A 26,964-nucleotide genomic window follows, 5' to 3' on the forward strand; every position below is an offset into this window, starting at 1 on the left:
TAGCTAGCTAATCAAAACAAAACCACATTAATTGGCTAGTTACAGTACCTTGCCTGTTTGTTAGCTAGCTTTTAGCTGACTGGTGTTAGCTAGCTATAGAGGCTAGCTGCTGAACTTTGTACAAGCATGCTAACGTTAGCAAGGTAACATTAGCTACCTAGCTAATCAAAATATCCGTTTGCATTTATTGATTAACCTCCGTTTGAATACCACCATATAGCTAGCTATATACAATAGTCTACGTTTGTTCGCAAAGACTTCTTAAAACTGGCAGCATGGTGCAGCTGTGTAGTTGCCAAGCAACCAAACCTGTGTTAGAACTATGCGTTTCATCGGAAAAAGACGTTAACTTTGTCACAAAAAGGTAGCACGTGAGAGCTATAAATTATATATTTAATAAAAAAACTCTTGCACCTATACATTTAGTAAATCTGGCATTTTTTTAATCCAATGATCACTTTATGGCCGCTACAGTCTCGTCGTTCTAATCTGAAGTCTAGAATTTGAGCTAGGTAGGTGCAAGAAATCGTAACTCAATCGCTAATGACACTGTTAAGAATCCCGGTATGTGAATCTTAGTAATGGACAGACGGGTCACGAGGAGAGGTGGAGAGTGTATTGAATACCTCCAATCAAGTTGCTTGCGAATGTTTTAAATCTAGATTGGTGTGATATTGGCTTAGATATGATGATAGGGAGATTTTAATTTATCACTGAGTTTCAACCAATATCTATGTAAACTTTGTTTAAATTCTGTAGTCTGTATTATGTCTTTAAATGTTGTCTATCACTAGCAGCACCGTATCACCAAGTAAATGGTTGACGAATAAGGGTGATTCTGACTTTTTAACACTAGTCTTAATTAACACTGTAGTCTAAATACGAATTCAAATAACTGCGTATCATACAGCATTTAATAATTTTTGTAACTTTATTCTTGTACATCTCACTTGTTTTGTTTCCCCAATATATCAATACGAAATAAACTCAGCGTTTTATCAGCTCCTTTAATAATAACAGTTATATTAAATGCATAGGCTATCGTCTACTTGATGTGCAACATCAACATGCACTCGACCGCGGCAATTTTGACAGCGGAAATGATGAAGACAAAACTTTTTTCCGCGTAGTTTCATCTGTGTGACGCCAGCAAAGCCAACCAACAGCTTCTGGCAACAAACATGCAACGATTTCTGCAAGATCCTTTCAAAATATAAGTCCTGCGAATTAAAGGCATACAATAAAACAAAGGCCTTAGTATTGGAGTATTTTATGTTAGATTCTCATTTAACATTATATATACACAAAAAATATTTTTCAACTTTCATTCAATACCAACAATTGGTAATCGTTTTGGAGGATGTGCAGGTTTAGCTTGTTCTGCAGGATTAAATAAAACATTTAATTTGACTTCTGTAGAAATAAATTCTAAATCAAATCAAAGTTTATTGGTCACATACACAGATTTGCAGTTATTATCACAGGTGCAGTGAAATGCTTGTGTTTCTAGCTCCAACAGTGCAGTAATTACCTAGCAATACAAAACAATACTACACAAATAATGCAAAAGTAGAAATTAAGAAATATCAGAAAGAGCCATGTCAGAGTCCAGAATATATATAATGGTGTGTATAGACAGTATGGATACTATATGAATAGAAAAGGATATATATATAGGATGAGCTATGACTAGCCATGAATATTATTGAAGTCAGATGTCTGTGCCATAAGTCGATGATAGAGGTTTTGTTTAGAAGTTATATGATACCCTACTGTCAAACCTATGCCATGCTATGAGTTTTCTGCAGGACCGCGTGCCCATGGTCCCCAACCTCCAGGGGGCCCCCATTGATTTTGTGCTAATTTTTGAGTCACTCAGACAGCATATGAACATGGCTTTGGCAAAATGTTTAGAACTTCAGAAAATTGGCTTAAAAACTGCAAATTCTTTCCCAGATTATCCGCCCTGAATTGTTCCATGGGCTTGACACAGACATCATTTCGATTCTCTTTGAGGTTAGATATTGATTATGCAATAGTAAAATAAGTATTTTACTTAGGCTACATAACATTGTCAGTCATCATTTCCTGCAATAAAATAAAATACAATTGTTTTGGTCACATACACATATTTTGCTGATGTTATTGCGGGTGTAGTGGAATTATTGTGTTCCTAGCTCCAACAGTGCAGTAGTATCTAACAATTCATAATACTTTCCGAAATGTGTCGTTAAGACCTCTGGCTTCATCATTAATTTGATTTCACTGACGTCATGTTCGTCCTTTTTTATTTCCTTTAGTTCTGTACTTTTATTGTGAAGGTTTTTCTAAAACGTCACCCGGAACTAACGACCTCGATCTCGCCAATGTTGCTGGCTTCACATCAGTCAGTTTCGTTCCTGAAAACACATTCAACATGCGAGAGAAAGCAACGGGCTTTTGGGCTTGCAGGTACATTCTAAGTATTTATGTATTATTAGTATGTACCGAAGTTTGTTTTAGTTATTATAAATGTTTCACAACGCATATGGGTTATGCTACGTCCACGTTTTTGGTATGTCGTCGTGCTATGGGTGCACATCCAAGATAACAGAGAACGTGAGTATAGCCTATTGTCAAGAGTCTTGTGTCAAATTTGGTCTTGTTTCCGAAGTGCTCAAAACAGAGCGCCAATCGTTGGACTAAGTGTCGTTAAAAATCAGATAGCTTGCTTGTAGTTAATTGTCCACACATAGTAGCTAATTTCGGTAAAGTTTTATCATAAAGTCCAACTGTGTTTAGCTAGCCACTGTAGAAATGTGTACATTTCTGGATTTACATTTAAAGGGCCGTCCTCTCCATCCCCGACGTGACTAAGTTACTGGTTTGTCACTTCTTTGGGTAGTTTCTTGCAAAACATTTGATAACTAGCAAAGATATTCTCAGAAAGACAACCACGCCAGACCACAAACGGGATTTAGTTAAAATTGCCAAACTTTGTGAATGGCGATGTATTACTGTTTTTACTGTCACACACCTGTGACCTGTTCAGCAAGTTAACGTTGTGTAACATTAATAAAGTGTTATGTAAAACTAACATGCCTCTGACATGTTGAAATAAGAAATAATGTATATCTGAAACGTTTGCCTACTGAATGACCTTGGGCTGCGTTCAGAAACATAGTAAATCTTTCATTATATGGAATTGGTGTTGTTTTGAACACCTGGTTGGCATTAGTGAGTGAACATTGCAGATAGACATGGAATTATAAAGCTGTTATGATTCTTACTTGTCAGACATGCATGTGTTCTAGTACATGTCTGTATGCTGTACAAGATGTTGCCTTCCTGAATGTGGGCCCCTTCTAGCAACATTATGCAACTCTACTGAAGATAACCAAGCAGTAGTCAGCACAAAGTAGCCTGTACTTGTCCTTTGGTTTCTCAGAGGGTGGTTGTTTCACAATTTCTTAAAATATGTCACTTGCTGCTTGGGGGGCACACACAAAGATCAGAGACTTGGAATCCATACTGAATATCCCTTGGACTGGCTATCAGTGTCTTTCCAAGAACTATGGGTGAGCTTCGGCTGGATTTTCCCTTCACTAGAAGTAGCCTACTCTGTAGAGTCTCCTCAAACCGCTTTGTGACTGCACTACACACTGCATTTATTTATGCAAGTGTCAGTGATGTTTACTAAGGTGAACGCTTGGTGGGGTGTAAAACCAGCCTCAGCCTGAACCCCAAAATGTTAGGGTTTGGATTAGGGCAATTCCATGGTAACGGAGCGATGCTGAGACTCAGATCAGTCACTTTAAAATGTCAAACAAAAATCAATAATTGCAAAGTTAAACAAACCATACAACTCTATGCACAAGGTCTACGTTTAACAATTTCAAGTGAAATTGTTAATATAAACACATTTACTTGAAGAACAGTGCAGATATAAAGTTTGGTAATAGAATGATGGCACAAACAGCACAAAAAATATTTGGTTTTCTGATTGGTTAAAGGTAGTCCAATGCCTGACAAATTCATTCAAATTCGTTTTGCATAAGGCCAACGATTCTGACCATTCCGACAACAAATGTGTACAAATCAGAGGGCCATTTTTTTTTTTTTTACTTCCAGGCTATACCAAATAGGAGCAAAAAAGCCTAGAAAGTTGAAGAGCGGTGTGCACGGTTTTAGGAGAATGTGACATCAATACGTAAGCCTATCTTTTGCAGAATGTTCAATTATGTCACCATCATTTACAGTATGTCTGTATTGGTGGATTTTGGTACCAGCTCACAAAAACCTGTTTGGGAATATTTTTGTTCTTACCTATGCTGGTTCCCAAAACTACTTGCTTTAGGGCTTTAGCAGATAACTATTAGCCTATATGTTTGAAATGTGTATACAAGCTCAATCGGCAGAATAAATGGCGTTCTGATGAGCTCTGTTGTGGGTGACTCGCATGGAAACATCAGTCGTACACATGATTACAGGATGCAGAAGAGAGGAACAATTGGGGAAGCTGGTGCTGTTGCACAATTCCTTTGTTATAGACTTAAATCAAAACAATAATTATCTCAGCAAACCTATAGGCCTAAGAGGTGTGTGTCAGAGCGTGCTCGTCTGCCTGAACCCAGCTTTTATACACAAAACAAATCCTAAGTTTTTCTCTTCAAAGTAGAGGTGTGCGTCTGGTGAGATGAAGTGTTGAAAGGACTTCTTTAAAGTCTCTTGAAGGGCAAAAGGAATATGTATCACTATGTTCACCTCTGTGTTCTAGTTGCATGTTGTTAGGCTATGATGTTTCTTGCATGCCTACACGTATGCTTGTCTATTCCTGGTGCTTTTCACATCTCAAGCCCTTTGCAGACTCTGAAACTTTAAGACCGTAAGCACACATGGATCAGCTTCTGCCATGCATGAATACATGTCCTTTTAAAGAGATGTTATCACCAACTATTCTTTCCGTTCCTTTAAGCGTTAACAAGATTTCCATAGATTTCACTGGTGCACGAGCTCTGACCCTCATCGGCCCTACAGTAATGTAAGTGTAGATCAGTGTTTCTCAGCCTAGAGGCACTGCTGCCTAGTATGTTGCTGACCACAGTGACCGGCCCTCTTATTAGGGCCTAAGCTAGTTTTAATGTAAGGCTGTCCTTCTACCTCAAAGGAATGCTTATGTTGCGCCCTGGTACAGAGAGAGAGAGAGAGAGACCCTCACAGTAAGTTTGGACCCCTCCCACAGGGGAAGAGTGTGTTATGATCTGAGTTGGTGATATGCAAACCCTTTCTTCAGCCCTGTGTGTTTGAGATGAGTGCTGCTCACTGGCAGACAGCTAGGGTGGGTTGCTATGTGGTGTCTTTAGGCCTAATTGACAGACAGCTAGGGAGGGTTGCTATGTGGTGTCTTTAGGCCTAATTGACAGACGCCTAGGGAGGGTTGCTATGTGGTGTCTTTAGGCCTAATTGACAGACGCCTAGGGAGGGTTGCTATGTGGTGTCTTTAGGCCTAATTGACAGACAGCTAGGGAGGGTTGCTATGTGGTGTCTTTAGGCCTAATTGACAGACGCCTAGGGAGGGTTGCTATGTGGTGTCTTTAGGCCTAATTGACAGACGCCTAGGGAGGGTTGATATGTGGTGTCTTTAGGCCTAATTGACAGACAGCTAGGGAGGGTTGCTATGTGGTGTCTTTAGGTCTAATTGACAGACAGCTAGGGAGGGTTGATATGTGGTGTCTTTAGGCCTAATTGACAGACAGCTAGGGAGGTTTGCTTTGTGGTGTCTTGAGGCCTCACTGACTTGACGGCTAGACAGCAGTAAAATGACAATAGCTAGACGGGGGTACAGAGTCAATGTGCATGGGGGACCCGGTTAGTTGAGGTAATATGTAGGTAGAGTTATTACAATGACTATGCATAGATGATAACAACAGAGAGTAGCAGCGGTGTAGGGGGGGGGGGCAATGCAAATAGTCTGGTTAGCCATTTGATTAGGTGTTCAGTAGTCTTATGGCTTGGGGGTAGAGGCTGTTTAGAAGCCTCTTGGACCTAGACTTGGCGCTCCAGTACTGCTTGCCATGCGGTAGCAGAGAGAACCGTCTATGACTAGGGTGGCCGGAGTCTTTGACCATTTTTAGGGCGTTCCTCTAACACCGCCTGGTATAGAGGTCCTGGATGGCAGGAAGCTTGAGCCCAGTGATGTACTGGGCTATTCGCACTACCCTATGTACTGCCTTGCGTTCGGAGGCCGAGCAGTTGCCATACCAGGCAGTGATGCAACCAGTCAGGATGATCTCGATGGTGCAGCTGTTGAACCTTTTGAGGATCTGAGGACCCATGCCAAATCTTTTCAGTCTCCAGAGGGGGAATAGGTTTTGTGTCGCTCTCTTCACGACTGTCTTGGTGTGCTTGGACCATGTTAGTTTGTTGGTGATGTGGACACCAAGGAACTTGAAGCTTTCAACCTTCTCCACTGCAGCCTCGTCGATGAGAATGGGGCGTGCTCTGTCTTCCTGTAGTCCATAATCATCCTCTTTGTCTTGATCACGTTGAGGGGGGGATTGTTGTCCTGGCACCACACCGCCATGTCTCTGACCTCCTCCCTATAGGCTGTCTCGTCGTTGTCGGTGATCATCCTACCACTGTTGTCATCAGCAAACCTAATGATGGTGTTGGAGTCGTGCCTGGCCGTGCAGTCACAACTGAACAGAGAGTACAGGAGGGGACTGAGCACGCACCCCTGAGGGGCCCCCGTGTTGAGGATCAGCGTGGCGGATGTGTTGTTACCTACCCTTACCACCTGGGGGTGGCCCGTCACGAAGTCCAGGATCCAGTTGCAGACGGAGGTGTTTAGTCTCAGGGTCCTTAGCTTATTGACGAGCTTTGAGGGCACTATGGTGTTGAACCCCGTGCTATTCATTGACTACAGCTTTCTCACATAGGTGTTCCTTTTTTCCAGGTGGGAAAGGGCAGTGTGGAGTGCAATAGAGATTGCATCTTCTGTGTATCTGTTGAGGCGGTATGCAAATTGGAGTGGGTCTAGGGTTTCTGGGATAATGGTGTTGATGTGAGCCATGGCCAGCCTTTCAAAGCACTTCATGGCTACAAACGTGAATGCTACTGGTCGGTAGTCATTTAGGCAGGTTACCTTAGTGTTCTTGGGTAGAGGCACTATGGTGATCTGCTTAAAACGTGTTGGTATTACAGACTCGGACAGGGAGTGGTTGAAAATGTCAGTGAAGACACTTGCCAGTTGGTCAGCGCGTGCTCAGAGTACACGTCCTGATAATCCGTCTGGCCCTGCGGCCTTGTGAATGTTGACCTGTTTAAAGGTCTTACTCACATCGGCTGCGGAGAGCGTAATCACACAGTCTTCCGGAACAGCTGGTGCTCTCATGCATGTTTCAGTGTTTTCCTCAAAGCGTGCATAGAAATAGTTTAGCTCATCTGGTAGGCTCGGGTCACTGGGCAGTTCTCGGCTGTGCTTCCCTTTGTAGTCTGTAATGGTTTGCAAGCCCTGCCACATCCGACAAGCGTCATAGCATGTAGTACGATTCGATCTTAGGCCCGTATTGACGCTTTGCATGTTTGATGGTTCATCGGAGGGAATAGTGCGATTTCTTATAAGCTTCCGGGTTAGAGTCCCGCTCCTTGAAAGCGGCAGCTCTAGCCTTTAGCTCAGTGCGGATGTTGCCTGTAATCCATGGCTTCTGGTTGTGGTATGTATTAGAGGTCGACCGATTATGATTTTTCAACGCCGATACAGATTATTGGAGGACCAAAAAAGCAGATACCGATTAATCGGCAGATTTTTTTGAACAATTTATTTGTAATAATGACAATTACAACAATACTGAATGAACACTTATTTTAACTTAATATAATACATCAATAAAATCAATTTAGCCTCAAGTAAATAATGAAACATGTTCAATTTGGTTTAAATAATGCAAAAACAACGTGTTGGAGAAGAAAGTAAAAGTGCAATATGTGCCATGTAAGAAAGCTAACGTTTCAGTTCCTTGCTCAGAACATGAGAACATATGAAAGCTGGTGGTTCCTTTTAACATGAGTCTTCAATATTCCCAGGTAAGAAGTTTTAGGTTGTAGTTATTATAGGACTATTTCCATCTATACCATTTGTATTTCATTAACCTATGACTATTGCATGTTCTTATAGGCACTTTCATATTTCCTGTGTAACAGTATAGCTTCCGTCCCTCTCCTCGCCCCTACCTGGGCTCGAACCAGCAACACAACGACAACAGCCACCATCGAAGCAGCGTTACCCATGCAGAGCAAGGGAAACAACCACAGGCTCAGAGCGAGTGACGTTTGAAACGCTATTAGCGCGCGCTAACTAGCTAGCCATTTCACTTCGGTTACACCAGCCTCATCTCGGGAGTTGATAGGCTTGAAGTCATAAACAGCGCAATGCTTGACGCACAACGTAGAGCTGCTGGCAAAACGCACGAAAGTGCTGTCCGAATGAATGTTTACGCTCCTGCTTCTGCCTACCACCGCTCAGTCAGATACTTAGATACCTGTATGCTTGTATGCTCAGTCAGATTATATGCAACGCAGGACACGCTAGATAATATCTAGTAATATCATCAACCATGTGTAGTTAACTAGTGATTATGATTGATTGTTTTTTATAAGTTTAATGCTATCTAGCAACTTACCTTGGCTTACTGCATTCGCGTAAGGCAGTCTCCTTGTGCAACGAGAGAGAGGCAGGTCCTTATTGCGTTGGACTAGTTAACTGTAAGGTTGCAAGATTGGATCCCCCGAGCTGACAAGGTGAAAATCTGTATAACTAAAATTGTAAAAATGTTTAAAAAATCAAAATCGGCGGCAAAAAAATACAGATTTCAGATTATGAAAACTTGAAATCGGCCCTAATTAATCGGCCATTCCAATGAATCGGTCAACCTCTAGTATGTATGGTCACTGTGGGGATGACGTCATCAATGCACTTATTGATGAAGCCAGTGACTGATGTGGTGTACTCCTCAATGCCATCGGAGGAATCCCAGAACATATTCCAGTCTGTGCTAGCAAAACAGTCCTGTAGCTTAGCATTTGATTCATCTGACCACCTTTTTATTGATCTAGTCACTGGTGCTTCCTGCTTTAATTTTTGTTTGTAAGCAGGAATCGGGAGGATAGAATTATGGTCAGATTTGCCAAATGGAGGCCGAGGGAGAGCTTTGTATGCATCTCTGTGTGTGGAGTAAAGGTGGTCCAGAGTTTTTTTTCTTCTCTGGTTGCACATTGAACATGCTGATAAATCCGTTTGACCAAATTTCTAAGTTTCCCTGCATTAGTCCCCGGCCACTAGGAGTGCCATCTCTGGGTGAGCCTTTTCTTGTTGGCTTATGGCGGAATACAGCTCATTTAATGCTGTCTTAGTGCCAGCCTCTGACTGTGGTGGTATGTAAAACGGCTATGAAAAATACAGATGAAAACTCTCTCGTTAGATAATGTGGTCTACAGCTTATCATGAGATACTCAACCTCAGGTGAGCAATAGCTCGAGACTTCCTTAAATATCGTGCACCAGCTGTTATTTACAAAAATACATAGTCCGCTGCCCCTTGTTTTACCAGATGCCGCTGTTCAGCGTATAACCAGCCAGCTGTATGTTGATAGTGTCGTCATTCAGCCACGTCTCCGTGAAGCATAAGATATTACAGTTTTGAATGTCCCGTTGGTAGTTTAATCTTCCGCATAGATCATCTATTTTATTTACTACTGTACACATGCATGGCAGGAGAGAAGACTATGATTTGTGTGTGCCTGTGTACTATGTTGGAACCCATGTGTTGAGGTGGGGGGGGTCTTTGTGTGTCTATGGAAACAGTAATGAGAGACTTGTTTGTTTTTGTTAGTGGATATTAATTGTAGGCCTATAAGTAGGTAGTGTAGCCTACATGCAGTGCTGTTGTGGTTCACTTGAGTGTTGGGGCTCTCTACTCATTGTGAATGAGCTTGGTTCATGCTTTGAAAATATGAGGAACTTCAATTGATAAAAGACAGAATCATTGAAAGATTTAGTGTATGTTTGGTGGGGGGTATCAAGACAAGTCAGCAGCCTACAGGAAGTGGAGTGGAGAAGTTGAAGTAGGAACTCTCAAACATAGCTCAGACAGTGAGAGGGAGTGAGAGCAGGCATGTGCACAGACCGGGCTCTACCTGCCCCATTACCCTTCCAGTCTCTAACAGACAGGGCTCTACCTGCCCCGTTACCCTTCCAGTCTCCAACAGACAGGGCTCTGCCTGCCCCGTTACCCTTCCAGTCTCCAACAGACAGGGCTCTACCTCTACCTGCCCCGTTACCCTTCCAGTCTCTAAAGTGCCCTTTTCAGTGGCGGTATAATTTCCCCCATATTTTAAAATACATTCTTTAGCATTGTTGTTCAACCCACTGCCCTCAAATCGTCCTTAAATTATCATCTATGCTTCAGAACCAAACAGTTGTGCGTCTTGATTGTTGACCAATGACCAGTCCTCAGCATTGGTGCACAAAGGCAAGTGCGCATATCCAGATTATTGACCAGAAATAACTTGTTTAATTTCCTCCCATTTTGCCTGCCAAAAACCGAGTAGGTCTACGTTTATCACCCATATAAAATACAGTTTAGCAATCTGCTACTGACTCATCATAGCCAGAGCAATCTACTACTGACTCGTCTTAGCCAGAGCGATCTACTACTGACTCGTCTTAGCCAGAGCGATCTACTACTGACTCGTCTTAGCCAGAGCGATCTACTACTGACTCGTCTTAGCCAGAGCGATCTACTACTGACTCGTCTTAGCCAGAGCGATCTACTACTGACTCGTCTTAGCCAGAGCGATCTACTACTGACTCGTCTTAGCCAGAGCGATCTACTACTGACTCGTCTTAGCCAGAGCGATCTACTACTGACTCGTCTTAGCCAGAGCAATAAGCTACCTGGCGATTTGATTGATCATTTTTACATTTCAGATAGACCTAGCTTGAGTGGCTACTGGCTATAGATAAGCAGCCGGAACATCGCACCGCCTTCAATATTATTGGATGATATTTGATAGGAAGAACTACCTGGCTGTCACTCTGCAGGCAAGCTGTCTTCCAAAGACATGACGCGGTGCAGACAGAACGTGCTTTTCTCCTCTACAAGTTGGCCGTGTGATTTTTCTTGCTCTGGACTCCAGAGAAATGACATGATATACAGTGCCTTCAGAAAGTATTCTTAAGTACATTTTCTTATGTTACAGCCTAAATTTAAAATGGATTAAATGGATTAGATTAATTTAAAAAAAAAATTATCACTGGCTTACACACAATACCCCATAATGTCGAAGTGGAATTATGTCTTTAGACATTTTACAAATTTAATAAAAAAATGAAATGTGTCGAGTCTAAGTATTCAGCCCATTTGTTAGCCTTACTAAGTTCAGGAGTACACATTTGGTTAAACAAGTCACATAAGTTGCATGGAATCACTATGTTCAATAATAATGTTTACCATGATTTTATAGATGGGTGAGGTTATTTAAAAAAAATCAATTTTGAATTCAGGCTGTAACACAACAAGTGAAATAAGTCAAGTCTGAAGGCACTGTATCCCAAGCTGATATTGGCTGCTAACATGAATGACTTTCAGCTCTAAATGCAGGTGTAAAACACAGTTTATTTCTGTAGCCTAGATTGCATTTTGTAAATGCATTACTGTTTATGGCTGTAATAACAGGCTACATTTGCACAGGGATTGTGCGAGCATGTTTGCAAGCTTTGTATCATTCCTTTTTGGGGGTCGTGGGTCAAAAAGTTTGAAAACCACTTGGATACATGATGGTGACAACAAATGGGGTTGGATATGGTCATGGTAGGCTACAGTATTTCTGACCATCTTCTACTTTGACTGGAATTGTGTTGGTCATTGGTAATAAGTGCAGAATTTATTCCAGTTCAAAATAGTTGAGCAAAATACTTTACTCATCTGATTACTGCTTTCCCCTCTTCTTGTAAGAATTGCTCAACTAGTGGTTCCTTGGACCAGTAGCCTAACAGATGGATGGGGAACCCCTGGTTTGACGTATGCTGACTACTCTGTTTGAGTTCTGATAAGAGTTGGCTCTTGGCCTGTTTCTTGGCATATGACCGTGTAGCTTACTTGGTGAGTGACTGATTTAATTTGCGTGAGGAGTGAAGTAACTTGTTTGTCTGGTAGTACTGAGCCCACTCCAATGACCTCCATCCCTGCATGCCCCAGGGCTGAGTCCACTCCAATGGCCTCCAACCACTAGGGCTGAGTCCACTCCAATGGCCTCCAACCACTAGGGCTGAGTCCACTCCAATGGCCTCCAACCACTAGGGCTGAGTCCACTCCAATGGCCTCCAACCACTAGGGCTGAGTCCACTCCAATGGCCTCCAACCACTAGGGCTGAGTCCACTCCAATGGCCTCCAACCACTAGGGCTGAGTCCACTCCAATGGCCTCCAACCATCCGTGCCCCAGGGCGTGTCTTTGATGAGGTGTGGGAGGTGTCCTCGTTCATTCTCCACTTGGTTTGATAAAAAATGGTATCATTAAATGCATTATGAAATAATTACATTCAAATGATTTTTTTATAGATTTTTGAATGGAAATTTCATAGCCCAAAATAGTGAACATTCAATTGCCAAAACAATATTCCATCGTCTCTGTCAGGTCCACATTGGGTAGACATCACTAGGACATTTCTATGAATAGTACAATATTTCAGTTGTGTATATTACTTTATTATTTTTCATTCTTTCAAAGTCATCCTCTCATTTCTGCTCAGGCAGCAGCAGTCAGCCAGACAACGTTGTCTCTGTTCTCCCCATACTGTACTGTCTTTGGTCATCCTATTTAACTCGCCTGCCGAAGTATGCTGCAGAGCTGTCTGACAATCATTGTACTAGTTCTTCAAAGTAGATACGGCGTACTTTCATGAACTGTCTCTATCCCTCTCTCTTGTGGTTGTGTACTTTCTTCTCTCTAATGCGGTTCGCGGGCTGCATGCATTCTGTGTGCATCTACGTAGCAGGTGTAGAAGTGCATCCATCTCTGTCCGAGCCGGAAAGAACAGGCGCAATAGATTATGGTCGTTGTAGTTATCACGTTTCCGCGCTGAACTAGGTTAAACAACTCCCTTCAGCCCAGCGTCCCACATACTTCTTGACTTGGTTTTTCTCATGAATGATTTGATTTCTCTCTAGAGAAATGGCGCGTTTAGGTTTTCATGATGAATAAAGGGGTACTTGAGGTGAATAATTGAACCGGAAAGTACCTGCTTAGGTCAGATGGTTCAGTAGTAGGGAGGGGCTAAATCTACTGTCTTCACCAGTTCAGATGTTGCCACTTCCTCCAACCAAAGTAAACAAAGTAGCTAGCTAACACACAAGATTTGCTTCTGCATTCCCAGATTAAAACTTTCATGGTGTTTGTTAGCATAGCATTAGGCTACTAGAAATGCGTGTGCTTGCTGAAGCATGCCAAATGTGCTTTTGTACTGTAGAACAGCTCATTTCCTTTATTTTTATTGCATTTGTTTTATTAGTGTGCTTGCTGAAAGCAAAAACACTTGTTATTCGCCACACCTTTTGTTATTGGCCTATCAATTTAGCCTTAAACGCCATAACAGTAAAAGCTGCCAACACCTAAACAACTTTCACAACCATAAATACTTCAGGACAAGCAGGCACACACACTTTCTTTAGGAAATGTTATTGTTTCTGTATAGTAAACTATTCATTCCGTCAGTTCCCTCTCTCACCCCTACCTGTCTGACACAGGGAAAATCCTTACTTGTTCCCTGCATTTGGCTTGGCCTTCGCTACTTCATTCTCTATTTTCTAAATCTGGGAAATTGTTGTTTCAGTGCGTCATAAGAATAGCCACATTGTGTTGTGTGGAGCTTGCATTGTTGTGAGTAAGCATGTTGAAGGACTGGGGACAAAGGTTAGGAATTATGTCCCTCTTCTGCCAAAGTGGAATCCACTACTTTGGTAAAGTACCCATAAGCTACCAGAGAGGTAGAGAAAAGGTCCAGTTGCCGTTGAGATATAGGCTTATCCCACTAGAAGCCTACACTTTACAACCACTTTTTCATAATATATATATTATTTCTTTACGCACATAGACAAAGTTGACGCAGAAAACAGAACAAAGTCTACACATCCCGGCCTATACCGATATGCTCTCGTTGCTGTGGAACGGCCAGCTGACAGACCCGTCTCGTTGCTGTGGAACGGCCAGCTGACAGACCCGTCTCGTTGCTGTGGAACGGCCAGCTGACAGACCCGTCTCGTTGCTGTGGAACGGCCAGCTGACAGACCCGTCTCGTTGCTGTGGAACGGCCAGCTGACAGACCCGTCTCGTTGCTGTGGAACGGCCAGCTGACAGACCCGTCTCGTTGCTGTGGAACGGCCAGCTGACAGACCCGTCTCGTTGCTGTGGAACGGCCAGCTGACAGACCCGTCTCGTTGCTGTGGAACGGCCAGCTGACCGACACACTTTGTGTTTCAGCTTCCTATCTGGCTCAGGGTAGTGAGCTGAATGAGAGCTGGCTCCCACAGTTTCCAGGCCAGGGTACTGTAGGGTACGGTTTGTGTTGGAGACGGTTGCCAAGGCAGGGCAGGGTTTCCTGTTCCTGAGATTGCTGCCTTAGTGCCACTGGTCGCTAGAGCTTTCTTTTGTCTCAGTGAGTCTGCCACCTGGGTTCTCTCCCTTCCTCCGAGAGCCAGGCCAAAGCACATGAGGCTTTTACATGCCCACTTCTCTTGGTTCCCTGCTTGTCAGTGTTTTGTACTTCCTTAGAAACACCTTGCATTCAAACACCAAACCTGTGCAATTCAGAGAATCAACAACACTGTTTGGGATTGGATCAAAGTTATTGTGTGGTAATAGGGGATGGCTACTCTGACAGTTGTTAATGTATGCTAATAGTACAGGGGTTGTGGTAGATGTCTTTCTCTTGCGTAAAACAGCCTTAATAAAACAGTCAGGATTCTCTCTGTGTCGTGCTGGGTTCAAGATGAGTGTTTGCCATCTGACTGGGATGAGCTCTTCACTGGGTCCATTGCAGCAGGCTTGAGGAGGGAGGGATCTTCTGTCTACTCCATGGCCTAAAGTAACCACCGTTCCCAACGGGGGTCACAAGGAACACTTTATTGTGTGAGCACAGATACTAACCTATGAGATATAATTAGGTCCACCCTGTTTAGAGGGCTTCCACTAGGACAAGGTGAGGGTTGTGCTGCTCTGCCTCCAGTAGGCCAGGACAATGTCACTGGCGGGTTAGGGCAGTGTCACTGGAGGGTTAGGACAGTGTCACTCGGCACACGGCTGAGCCTAAAGGAAATGCAGGGGGACAGACAGCCTAGGGCGAGGCAGGCACACAGTGAAGGAGAGGAAGTGTGTCTTACAGTGCTGGAGGCTGCTGAGTCATGGCTGGGCTGGCTACACTGATAGAAACAGCCATCTGGGGGCCAGCGGCAGGGGTGGGAGTACCAGCGGGAGCATGCGTACAGGGGCTATGGGGGCGGAGAAGAATGGTAGTGGGACATTGATGGTTGGTGATGCAATATTTCTGGATGCTGTCAACGCCTCTGACACACATTGTGACGTCTCTGTCCACCATGTGAAAAACAGATCACGTATGGTGGAGGTTTTGAGTTTCATCAGCCTTGGTCTTCTATCTCAAGTGAGGGAGAGGCCATAGAGAACAGCCTTGTGTGTTTATTGACACCATTAGGCCTTATCATGAGACCCTCCTCTTTAATAAGGAGAAGTCCCCAGTTGTAGCATCCATTTGAGAAATGCTGAAGCCAACTCCCTCAATCTGCCCTTCATTTACTCTCACATTACTATATTGGCTCCATTCATGTGGCCTTTTCCCTGTGTAAAGCGTATAAAACTGATCTGGGTTTAATCTAATCAGGTTTTTATTGCTCTCCTCTAGCCCCACCATGCTGCTCCCTGCCTCAGCTCTCGCTAACAGAGGGGGAGCAACAGAGATGTGGCGTCCCAGTAACAAGGATTACTGTTGTTTTTAACCCTCAGCAGGCAGTGAAACTGGGAACAAGGCAGATCTCAGTTTTAGTTTTGTAATACTACACGTTATTCAACAACCAACAAAACTCTGTGCTGGAATGATGTACTTTCATGGTGTATTAAAAACAACAATTTCCACATTGCTGCAAAGTTGGAAAAATTGTATGTAGGGTAGGGTCTACTGGTAAGGAAGTATTTCACTGTTAGTCTACACCTGTTTTACAAAGCATGTGACAAATACATTTGATTATTCATAAGACAAATTCAATTTATCAGTTAGGCCTATTTGCGTCATCGAATCACATGTTATTTGTCACATGCTTCGTAAACAATAGATGCAGATTACAGTGAAATGCTTACTTATGGGCCTTTGCCAACAATGCAGAGAGACAATATATAGAACTAATAGAAACATAATAAATACACAGTGAGTAACGGGAACGGGGCTGTATACACTGGGTAGCAGTATCGAGTCGATGTGCAGGGGTACGAGGTAGTTGAGGTAGATATGTAAATATAGCTAGGAGCAAAGTGTCAAGACTCCTGTATCATCCAGGGTTGAGACTTTTTAGTAATTTGTGTAGTTGAGGCATGACGTTCTTGTCAATGTAGACTACCTTTCCCTAATTAGTGTGCTAGCTCAAAGCAAGAATACTCAATCTTACATGTACTCTTAATATTATTTGCTTTCTTCCATAAGCTCCAGTGCTTGAACTGATAAAAAAAATATATATATTTAAAAAATAACTTTAAAAAATAAATAAAAGTGAAACTGCCACATCTGTTTGGGATATTACACCAACAAAGGAGTTACTGCAACCAACCACCACTGTTGACCCCCTCAGACATCAATGCACGTGCGATAGAACAGTAGAACAGGTACAGAATGTTTCCTTAACAAGCTGCTCCACTTCATTTAGTCAACAAAAACAATACGGCGCTGGGGGAGAACAGTCTCTACTATAGCCATATTCACATTAAATTCAATGCATTTCGATGGCCATAGTGATAAATAGACTTACTTTGCTACAACCATAAATACTTCAAGGCAAGCAATCAAACACATTTCTTCAGGAAATATACTTTTATAGTTTGACTCAGGCTACTATAATCATTTGGTCTCTACATTAACCTTTTCTCTGGTTGATATTCAGATTTAGAGCAATCTTCTTCATGAAGGATGTAGTGTGTGTTTGGCCTATCTCCCAATAAATCATATGACATCATTATTAAGTGCAGCAGTTAGTTAACCTGTAATCAAATTGGATTTGTTGAAATTTGATTTATGGTAGATAAATCTCCTTCTCCGAATGTCCGCGTGTCGTGCATGGTACTTTTCCCCTACTTTGGTCTTTGGTGTCTGTTAAAGTAGAAGGTTTTAAATTGAATTAAATAGACCTTTGGTCTGTATCTATTGTTATATCTCAAATGTAAGTGAATGTATTAAAATTGCACCCTTTTAATAATATCTCTCTCTCTCTCCCCCCCACCAACACATCTCATTTGTAGTGATTCTCAGCTGTTCTGGTTACTGCAATGAATGGTAACACTATCCATCAGGCTACGACCACAGCTTTGGTTGCAGTGCCTCGTGGCTGGAGGGAGTTCTGCGAGTTGCATGCCATTGCCACGGCCCGAGAACTAGCCAACCACTACCGGAACTTTGCCAGGGAGTGGCCAGTGCACGATGTCGTCCCACCGGACAGCTTCTCCAAGCAGTTCAGTGAGCTGTTCCAGCAGCACTTCCACAGTGAGGTGGCCAAAGAACTCCCTGCATCGACCCCTCCCCCCATGATGGGCCGGCTCCGCATCACCACCTCCTCCGAGGCGCTGGACTACAGGGAGGCGGGCCGGTCTGGCGTTCTGGCCCCAAAGACGGAGCCCGTGCCGGTGAGCCGGGAGCAGGGGAACCCCATCCGGTGCTCGGCAGCCAACCCGGTGCTCCGAGCTCGAGCTCCCATCCAGAGCCGCAGCCTGGAGGAGGTGACTGTGTCGGAGGGGCGGCCTGCGTCTGAACGGTACATCCCCACCTCGACTTCCTTCACTGCTGCTGAAGTTACACACTTCTCCGTCAGCCAGATCAGGAAAAGCGTGTGCCGTCTCTTTAAGAAGCCCCCGCCGCCCCTTCAGGACCTGCAGCCCAGCAGGCTGGTGGACAGGGGAATGGGTGGGGCGCTGGAGGAAGTGACGGCCTTATCGTCGTCAGCGCTGACTGGGAACCCCTCCCACGAGACCACGCCCTCGGCCTCCCCCACGTCCACCCACTTCCTAGAACGGCTGAATAGCAGGTTTGTCCGTAGGCAGAGTGGGAAGCGCAGGCCGCAGGCTGCAAGCAGCTGCAAGGAGGGCCAGCTGAAGTACCTGGTGGTTGACGACACTATCTCGGACACACAGCATCGCTGGCAGCGCTGCCGCCTGCTTGTGAGGAAGATCAGAGAGGGCCTGGCAGGAGAGAGGTTCCAGCTGGAGCTCTACGACCCCCCCAAGGTAAACTAAAGCCACCTGATTCCAGCTGCTGGACTGGGCTCTCCCCTACCACTAAATTCATCTGATTCTTTCTGTTGGGCTTTTATCTTATCAAATTGGGCTTCACCTACTGTAGGTAATTGCTGCTTTAGGAGTGCTGATCATTTAACAGTGATGTTTCTGACCAGGGTTTGGTTGTCCCTGGTTGTCCCTGGTTGTCCCTGGTAGGTCCCTGGTAGGTCCCTGGTTGGTCCCTGGTTGGTCCCTGGTTGGTCCCTGGTTGGTCCCTGGTAGGTCCCCTCCCCAGGTCCTGTACCAATTTCAAAGGACTTCTATTATTCCTATCTGAAGATTGTTTTGTTTGGTGACGATTGTTTTGTTTGGTGACGATTGTCTTGTTTTGTGAGAGGTGCGTGAGAAATGAACATAGTTTAGGCTGCTCCACCTACACTGGCTGTCAAATGCAAATGATCTAAAGCTTGACATGAAAGTTTCAGTTCAGCTGACCTCCCACACTTTCCTGTCTCTGCTGCAGTTTACTTCTCTGGGCAGTAACCATGTTGGGCTGTTGTTTTGAGTGTTAACATTAGTAACTTCACAAGGTCTGTAGAGAAGCCTGATATGTAGCCTATATCAAGCCTCTGTACTGTCAGAAATATAATCTGCATGCTACGGAGCAGAAGTGTTACTGTGTCTGTTTCGAGGTGTACTCGTCTGAACGGAAGGAGAGAACCATAGCTGGCCGGGCCAACGCATAACCCCAGAGAGGGCAGTGAGTGGGCAGGCTGCTGGATTCACACACCCAGTTTTACGTAGCCTGGGGTAGTAGTCAGCCACACATAGCAGGCTGCTGGATTCACACACACATAGCAGGCTGCTGGATTACACACCCAGTAGCGTAGCCTGGGGTAGTAGTCAGCCACACATAGCAGGCTGCTGGATTCACACACCCAGTTTTACGTAGCCTGGGGGTAGTAGTCAGCCACACATAGCAGGCTGCTGGATTCACACACCCAGTTTTACGTAGCCTGGGGGTAGTAGTCAGCCACACATAGCAGGCTGCTGGATTCACACACCCAGTTTTACGTAGCCTGGGGGTAGTAGTCAGCCACACATAGCAGGCTGCCCATGTCAGATTGTCAGAGCTGGAAAACCAAGAAACCTTTTTAGAGAACATTAAAACCAGACATTTGTAAACCAGTCGTGGATGTAGACCCGAGAGTTTTTGGTTAAGCACAACAAGGCTTTGAAAAGGCTGTACTAATAATGTATATTTAGAAGGCAGCTCTGCCAGCATCTGGTGTTTTATCACAACCAAGTTCACATTTGTTGCTGAAGACTGTTTGAGAGATGTAATGCTGCAGCTCCATTAAATCTTCCACTCAGAAGTGTGTGTGTGTGTGTATAAAGACCTTGCACTATTTCTGTGGAATCTTGGCAATGCTCAAAGCCAGAGAATATCTGTAGACCGTAGCACACAGACATTAACATTCCCTCATAGGACAACAATCAGTTGTATATTGCACAAATCTGGCCTTTATGGAAGTGGCAAGAAGAAAGCCATTTCTTAAAGATATCCATAAAAAGTGCTGTTTAAAGTTTGCCACAAGCCACCTGGGAGACACACCAAACATGTGGAAGAAGGTGCTCTGGTCAGATGAAACCAAAATTGAACTTTTTGGCAACAATGCAAAACGTTATGTTTGGCGTAAAAGAGGCAAAATCTACAATGGAATGGTTCAAAAATAAACCCAGGTCAAGTCAAAGTCAAATATATATAAGGCACTATATATATATATGAACGTTAAAGGATCACTTTACAACAACAAATATAAAACGCATCATCACACCACTCACCATACGTTCTTACCAGGTCATTCATATGTTTTCTCTCTCTCTCTCTCTCCCTCTCTCTCTCTCTCTCTCTCTCTCTCTCTCTCTCTCTCTCTCTCTCTCTCTCTCTCTCTCTCTCTCTCTCTCTCTCTCTCTCTCTCTCTCTCTCTCTCTCTCTCTCTCTCTCTCTCTTCTCTCTCTCTCTCTCTCTCTCTCTCTCTCTCTCTCTCTCTCTCTCTCTCTCTCTCTCTCTCTCTCTCTCTCTCTCTCTCTCTCTCTCTCTCTCTCTCTCTCTCTCTCTCTCTCTCTCTCTCTCTCGAATAGATAATAAACAGTATTTCTGATTTGTTATTTAACTTAATAGTAAACATATCACTCACAAAGTTTCAAAAGAATATAGACATTTCAAATGTTATATTAATGCTATGTACAGTGTTGTAACAATGTGCAAATAGTTGAAGTACAAAACAGAAAATGGACAGATGCATATATACTGAACAAAAATATAAAACATGTGAAGTGTTGGTCCCATGTATCATGAGCTGAAATAAATGGTCCCAGAAATGTTTAATACTCACAAAAAGCTTATTTCTCTAATCTGTTGTGCACAAATGTGTTTACTTCCCTGTTAGTGAGCATTTATCCTTTTCTAAGATAATCCATCCATCCTCAAATCAAGATGAAGAAGGCTGAGGAATATTTATGTCTGTAATAAAGCCTTTGTGGGGCACTTCAATTGACTGATTTCCTTCTATGAACTGTAACTCAGAAACATATTAGAAATTGTTGCATGTTACGTTTATATTTTTTTGTTCAGTATAGTTTATATTTACAATGTTTGCTTCACTGGTTGCCCTTTTCAATGTAATCTGAGGGAAATATGTCTATTTTAATATGGTCGTACATTTGGCAGGAGGTTAGGAAGTGCAGCTCAGTTTCCACCTCATTTTGTGGGCACATAGCCAGTCTTCTCTTGAGAGCCAGGTCTGCCTACGGTGGCTTTGCTCACTGAGTCTGTACATTGTCAAAACTTTCCTTAATTTTGAATCAGGGAAGGACATTATACAAGCACTTACACAAATGACTGAGAAATTGATGATAAAATGGTTGTGTGGGCTGTTTTGTTAGACTTCAGTGCGGCTTTTGACATTATCGATCATAGTCTGCTGCATCTGTGTTATGGCTTTACACCCCCTGCTATATTGTGGATGAAGAGTTACCTGTCTAACAGAACACATAGGGTGTTCTTTAGTAGAAGCCCCTCCAACATAAACCAGGTAGAATCAGCAATTCCCCAGGGCAGCTTAGTCCTCTTGCTTTTTTTCAATCTTTACTAATGACATGCCACTGGCTTTGAGTAAATGACTCGACACTATACATGTCAACTTAGCGAAGAGCGGCAGTTAGTTTCAGAGTGAGTGGCAAGGAATCATTTAGACCTAAATATTTAAAAAACAAAGAGCATTGTATTTGGGACAAATCATTTACTAAACCTTAAACCTCAACTAAATCTTGTAATTAAATAATGTTGAACTTGAGCATGTTGAGGTGACTAAACTGCTTGGAGTAACCCTGGATTATAAACTGTCATGGTCAAAACATATTGATAGAACAGTAGCTAAGATGGGGAGAAGTCTGTCTATAATAAAGCTCTGCTCTGTCTTCTTAACAGCACCATCAACAAGGCAGGTCCTACAGGCCCTAGTTTTGTCACACCTGGACTACTATTCAGTCGTGTGGTTAGGTGCTGCAAGAAGGGACTTTGGAAAATTACAATTGGCTTAGAACAGGGCAGCAGGGGGGGCCCTCGGATGTACACAGAGAGTTAACATTAATAATATGTCAATCTCTTGGCTCAAAGTGGAGGAGAGATTGAGTTAATCACTACTTGTATTTATGAGAGGTATTGACATGTTGTAGGCACCGAGCTGTCTGTTTGAACTATTGGCACACAGCTCGGACACCTGCATACCCCACAAAAAGTGTCTTAACAGTCCCCAAGTCTGTTGTAAGACCCCAAGTCCAGAACAGACTATGGGAGGCACACAGTACTACATAGAGCCATGACTACATGGAATTTTTTTTTAACGATATAAATACACTTTATGGAATAGCGGAGACTGTGAAGCAATTCAAACACAGACACACGATTACATACGCACTAGACACACACACACACACACACACACACACACACACACACACACACACACAGATTTGGTGTTGAAGATATGTGGTAGTGGTGGAGTAGGGGGGCACACAGTGTGTTGTGAAATCTCTGAATGTTTTGTAATGTTTTTAAAATTGTATAACTGCCTTAATTTTGCTGGACCCTAGGAAGAGGCCACAACTAATGGGGATCCATAATAAATACAAATACAGTGGTCAGGCATTCTCCCACTGTGTACTCTCCGTTTAGGGCCAAATATCATTTCAGTTTGCTCTGTTTTTTGGTTAGTTCTTTCCAATGTGTCAAGTAATTATCTTTTTGTTTTATGATTTGGTTCCGTCTAATTGTGTTGATGTCCTGGGGCTCTGTGGGGTCTTATTGTGTTTGTGAACAGAGCCCCAGCACCAGCTTCATCTCTCTGTATGTGATGGCTTTTGTTATGGAAGGTTTGGGAATCGCTTCCTTTTAGGTGGTTGTAGAATTTAACGGCTGTTTTCTGGATTTTGATCATTAGCGGGTATCGTCCTAATTCTGCTCTACATGCATTAATATATTTTTTTGTACGTTGTACACAAAGGATATTTTTTGTAGAATTCTACATACAGAGTCTTTCAATTTGTTTGTCCCATTTAGTGAATTATTGGTTGGTTAAAATTAGACTCAAGACACGTTATCTTCACACTTTTTGATATGCTTTTCATTGACAACCGCAACTCAGTCAGCTAGGCCTATTGCCACGTGTGCTGCCCAAATGGCCTACTTCCTAAATAGGTTGTAGGCCTATGCACTAGTCCAGCTCTCTGGGAAAGTATTTGTATAATTTTATTTAGACAGGAGTAATTATATAATATTGGCAAAACTTCTATTTACTTTAGGGGAAGCCAGCATCCAAACAGTGCACTGTGCAACCTCCAACTTTCCTTTCTAATTCGCAACTGGCTGAAACCAGAGATCTGTATATAATGACGAGATGCTCATGTCTCTGCCCTAATAATGTGAGTCATTGTCCCAAAGGCGGAAATGCAGGCGACAAGCTTAGGTCTGCATATTATGCCCATAAAATCGCATTGTCTTATTTTGGACAGATTTTGGCGAGAGTGAGGTCTCTTGCTTTCGCCTCTTCTGCTGAAACTAGCAAGTGAAACCGCACTGCTCTGTCTTACTGTATCTAGCCCATGTATCTGATGCTGTTTGTCCAGAAAGAGTATGACATGCCATCCGATACATGGTCTACACATAGGGAGACAGATGGGTGCTGTTTCTCTCGCTCTTGGTCAAATGAATGATCAATATTTCAATATTTTATTCGGATATTTGCCAAATCCTAAATGGGATGTCGAATTGTATGTTTGTTCTGATGACGTAGAAGGCCATTTTTCTCTTTCAGGTCGTTCACAGCTTTGTGAAAGTAACCTGTGGCGCTGATGTTTAGGCCAAGGTTTAGTTTTTTTGTGTGCTCTAGGGAAACGGTGTCTAGATTGATTTTGTGGTCTTGGCAACTGGAGCTTTTTTGGAACACCATTATTGTTGTCTTACTGAGAGTCACTGTCAGGGCCCAGGTCTGACAGAATCTGTACAGAAGATCTTGGTGCTGCTGTAGGCCCTCCTTGGTTGGTATTTTATTAGGATCTCCATTAGCTGTTGCAAAAAACAGCAGCTACTCTTCCTGGGGTCCACATGAAACATGACATAATACAGGACATTAATAGACAAGAACTGCTCAAGGACAGAAATACCTGAAAAAAAGGCACATAGCCGACATATCAAAACAGAAGCACCAGATAGACATTTGACTTCAGATTCTTGTAGGGTGAGGCCGGGTGCTGCTGACTGTTCTAGTGCCCGCGCCAATTCATTAATGTTTATGTTGAAGAGGGTGGGCCTCAAGCTTCATCCCTGTCTCACCCCACGGCCCTGAGGAAATAAATCAGTTTTTTTTGCCAGTTTCTGTACACAGATTTTAGAATGTTTTCCCCTAAACACTGCTTTCCAACAATTTGTATAGCAGACCCTCATGCATGAGAAGACTTGGCTTTGTTTTTGTTTGTCAATTAGGGTGTGCAGGGTGAATATGTGGTCTGTCAAATGGTAATTTGGTACAAAGCTAAATTTGACATTTGCTCAGGACATTGTTTTTACGGAGGAAGTGTAGGATTCTGCTGTTAATGATAATGCAGAGGATTTTCCCAGGGTTGCTGTTGACGCACGTCCCACAGTAGTTTTTGGGGTCAAATTTGTCTATTTTTGTAGATTGGGGGGGAGGGGGTCGTCTGTCCTTGGTTCCAAATATTGAGGAAGATGCCAGAGCAGTTAAAGAGTTGTTAAGAATGGGCAATTGGAATTTGTGGTCTGTATATTTTCAAATTTCATTTAGGATACTATCAACACTATCATCAACACTATCAATGCCTTTTTGTGATTGAGGGTGTGTATTTTGTCCTGTAGTTCATTCAATGTAATTGGAGAATCCAGTGGGTTCTGGTAGTCTTTAATTGCTGATTCTAAGATTTGTTTTTGCTGTTTATTCTTCGTTATAGAGCCAAAAAGATTGCAGAAGTGGTTTATCCATACAGCTCCATTTTGGATAGATAACTTGTTTAGTGTGTTATAATTTTCCCAGAAGTGGTTCTATTCTATGGATCCTTCAATTACACTGAGCTAGTTTCTGATGTGCTGTTCCTTATTTTTCCTTATTGTATTTCAGTACTGTTTTAGTGTTTCACCATAGTGAAGGTATAGACTCAGGTTTTCTTGGGCTCTGTGTTCTTAGTTGATTAGATTTCTCAATTTCTTTCTTAGGTTTTTGCATTCATCAAACCATTTGTCATTGTACATTTTTTTTAGGCTGTCTGCTTGACATTTTTTGATTTGATAGGGAAGCTGAAAGGTCATATTTAGTCTTTCTACTGCCAGATTTTCATTATTGCAGTGACATGTTTTATCCAGGTCTAAAAGGGATTGAATTTGTTGTTGCCCAATAGTTTGGTGGGTTTCTACGAGGCTTGGGCGGTATACCGTATACCTGGGTATTATGAAAAAGCCATGGGATGGTTTTTCAATAATGTCAATACCGTTAACTTTTTCTTTTTAATTGATGTAAGAAGGGCTATAATTATTATTTTTTTTTTAAATCAAATGTATTTATAAGTCCCTAGTTAAGTGTTTGTTTACTAGCACACAACGACAAGCGACCGGAGCCTTATGAGTCACTATGATCTAATTACAGTATGGAATTCACAACTAAATGTTTGCCAGCTAAATATCTTACAACTATGAAGTTAACTGTCTAAAATGTGCTAAATGCTCTGCAGTTGCTTTTTTTGTTTTGCTAATTTAGGAGCTAGTTGGCTATCTAGCTTTTGTAAGTGGTTAGCTTTTTCCAAAATGAAGCATTTGCTTGGTAACACCAGAGAATCCCCTCCTGAATCAAGAGCCTTGCAGGCTAATATTTGTTTTGTGCGTGCAGCAAACTGGCAGTACTGTTTACGAGTTACTTGTATAGTTTGGGGGGTGGGGGGGGGGGTCATTCCAAGGCTCATTTTGCTAATTGATTTTGAATTTTAAGACTCATTAAAGTATAAAAAATTATTATATTTGATCAATTCATTTTTGGCCTTACTGCTATTAGCTCATACAAACACAATGAATACCAGATTCACTACGTAGAATAACAGATTGTCCCACAAAAAAACGAAAGGAAGTTTGTTCTGGGTGTCTGTCCCATGTCTGAGAGATATAAGAAAGAGCATGAAACATTTTCTTTTTTTACATGTATTTAACCCCTTGTTTTTGTCATTCAGTCTCCATATACAGTACATTTGGAAAGTATTCAGACCCCTTGACTTTTTCCACATTTTGTTACTTTACAACCTTATTCTAACATTTCTACCATTTTCCTCATCGATCTACATACAATACCCCATAATGACAAAGCAAAAACTGATTTTTAGAGAATTTATAAAACAATAAATTGAAATATCACATTTGCGTAAGTATTCAGACACTTTATTCAGCGCTTTGTCGAAGCACCTTTAGCAGTGATTACAGCCTCGAGTTTTGGGTATGACTCTACAAGCTTGGCACACCTGTATTTGGGGAGTTTCTCCCGTTTCTTCTCTGCAGATCCTCTCGAGGTCTGTCAGGTTGGATGGGGAGCGTCGCTGCACATCTATTTTCTGGTCTCTCCAGAGATGTTCAAGTCTGAGCTCTGGCTGGGCCACTCTAGGACATTCAGAGACTTGTCCCGAAGCCACTCCTATGTTGTCTTGGCTGTGTGCTTAGGGTCGTTGTCCTGTTGGAATGTGAACCTTCACCCCAGTCTGAGGTCTTGAGTGCTCTGGAGCAGGATTTCATCAAGGACATCTCTGTACTTTGTGCCGTTCATTTTTCCCTTGATCCTGACTAGACTCCCAGTCCCTGCCGCTGAAAAACATCCCCACAGCATGATGCTGCC

At 42.8% G+C, this 26,964-nt stretch overlaps 1 protein-coding gene across 2 annotated transcripts in view; it reads left to right on the forward strand.

Moving 5' to 3' along the window:
* Positions 1-2,362: 2,362 nt before the first annotated feature.
* LOC139410624 (SH2B adaptor protein 3) overlaps positions 2,363-26,964 on the forward strand; it is a 52,189-nt gene continuing 27,587 nt past the window's right edge. Inside the window, exons 1-2 of one of the 2 annotated variants that reach the window (XM_071155948.1) lie at positions 2,363-2,598; positions 17,552-18,529. In XM_071155948.1, coding sequence (XP_071012049.1) covers positions 17,579-18,529 — 951 coding nt within the window. In that variant the 5' untranslated portion in view covers positions 2,363-2,598; positions 17,552-17,578. The remainder of the gene's footprint in view (positions 2,599-17,551; positions 18,530-26,964) is intronic. The other variant, XM_071155949.1, reaches the window with a different exon arrangement.

This window comes from Oncorhynchus clarkii, chromosome 6, assembly GCF_045791955.1.
Source record: "Oncorhynchus clarkii lewisi isolate Uvic-CL-2024 chromosome 6, UVic_Ocla_1.0, whole genome shotgun sequence".
NCBI lineage: Eukaryota > Metazoa > Chordata > Actinopteri > Salmoniformes > Salmonidae > Oncorhynchus > Oncorhynchus clarkii.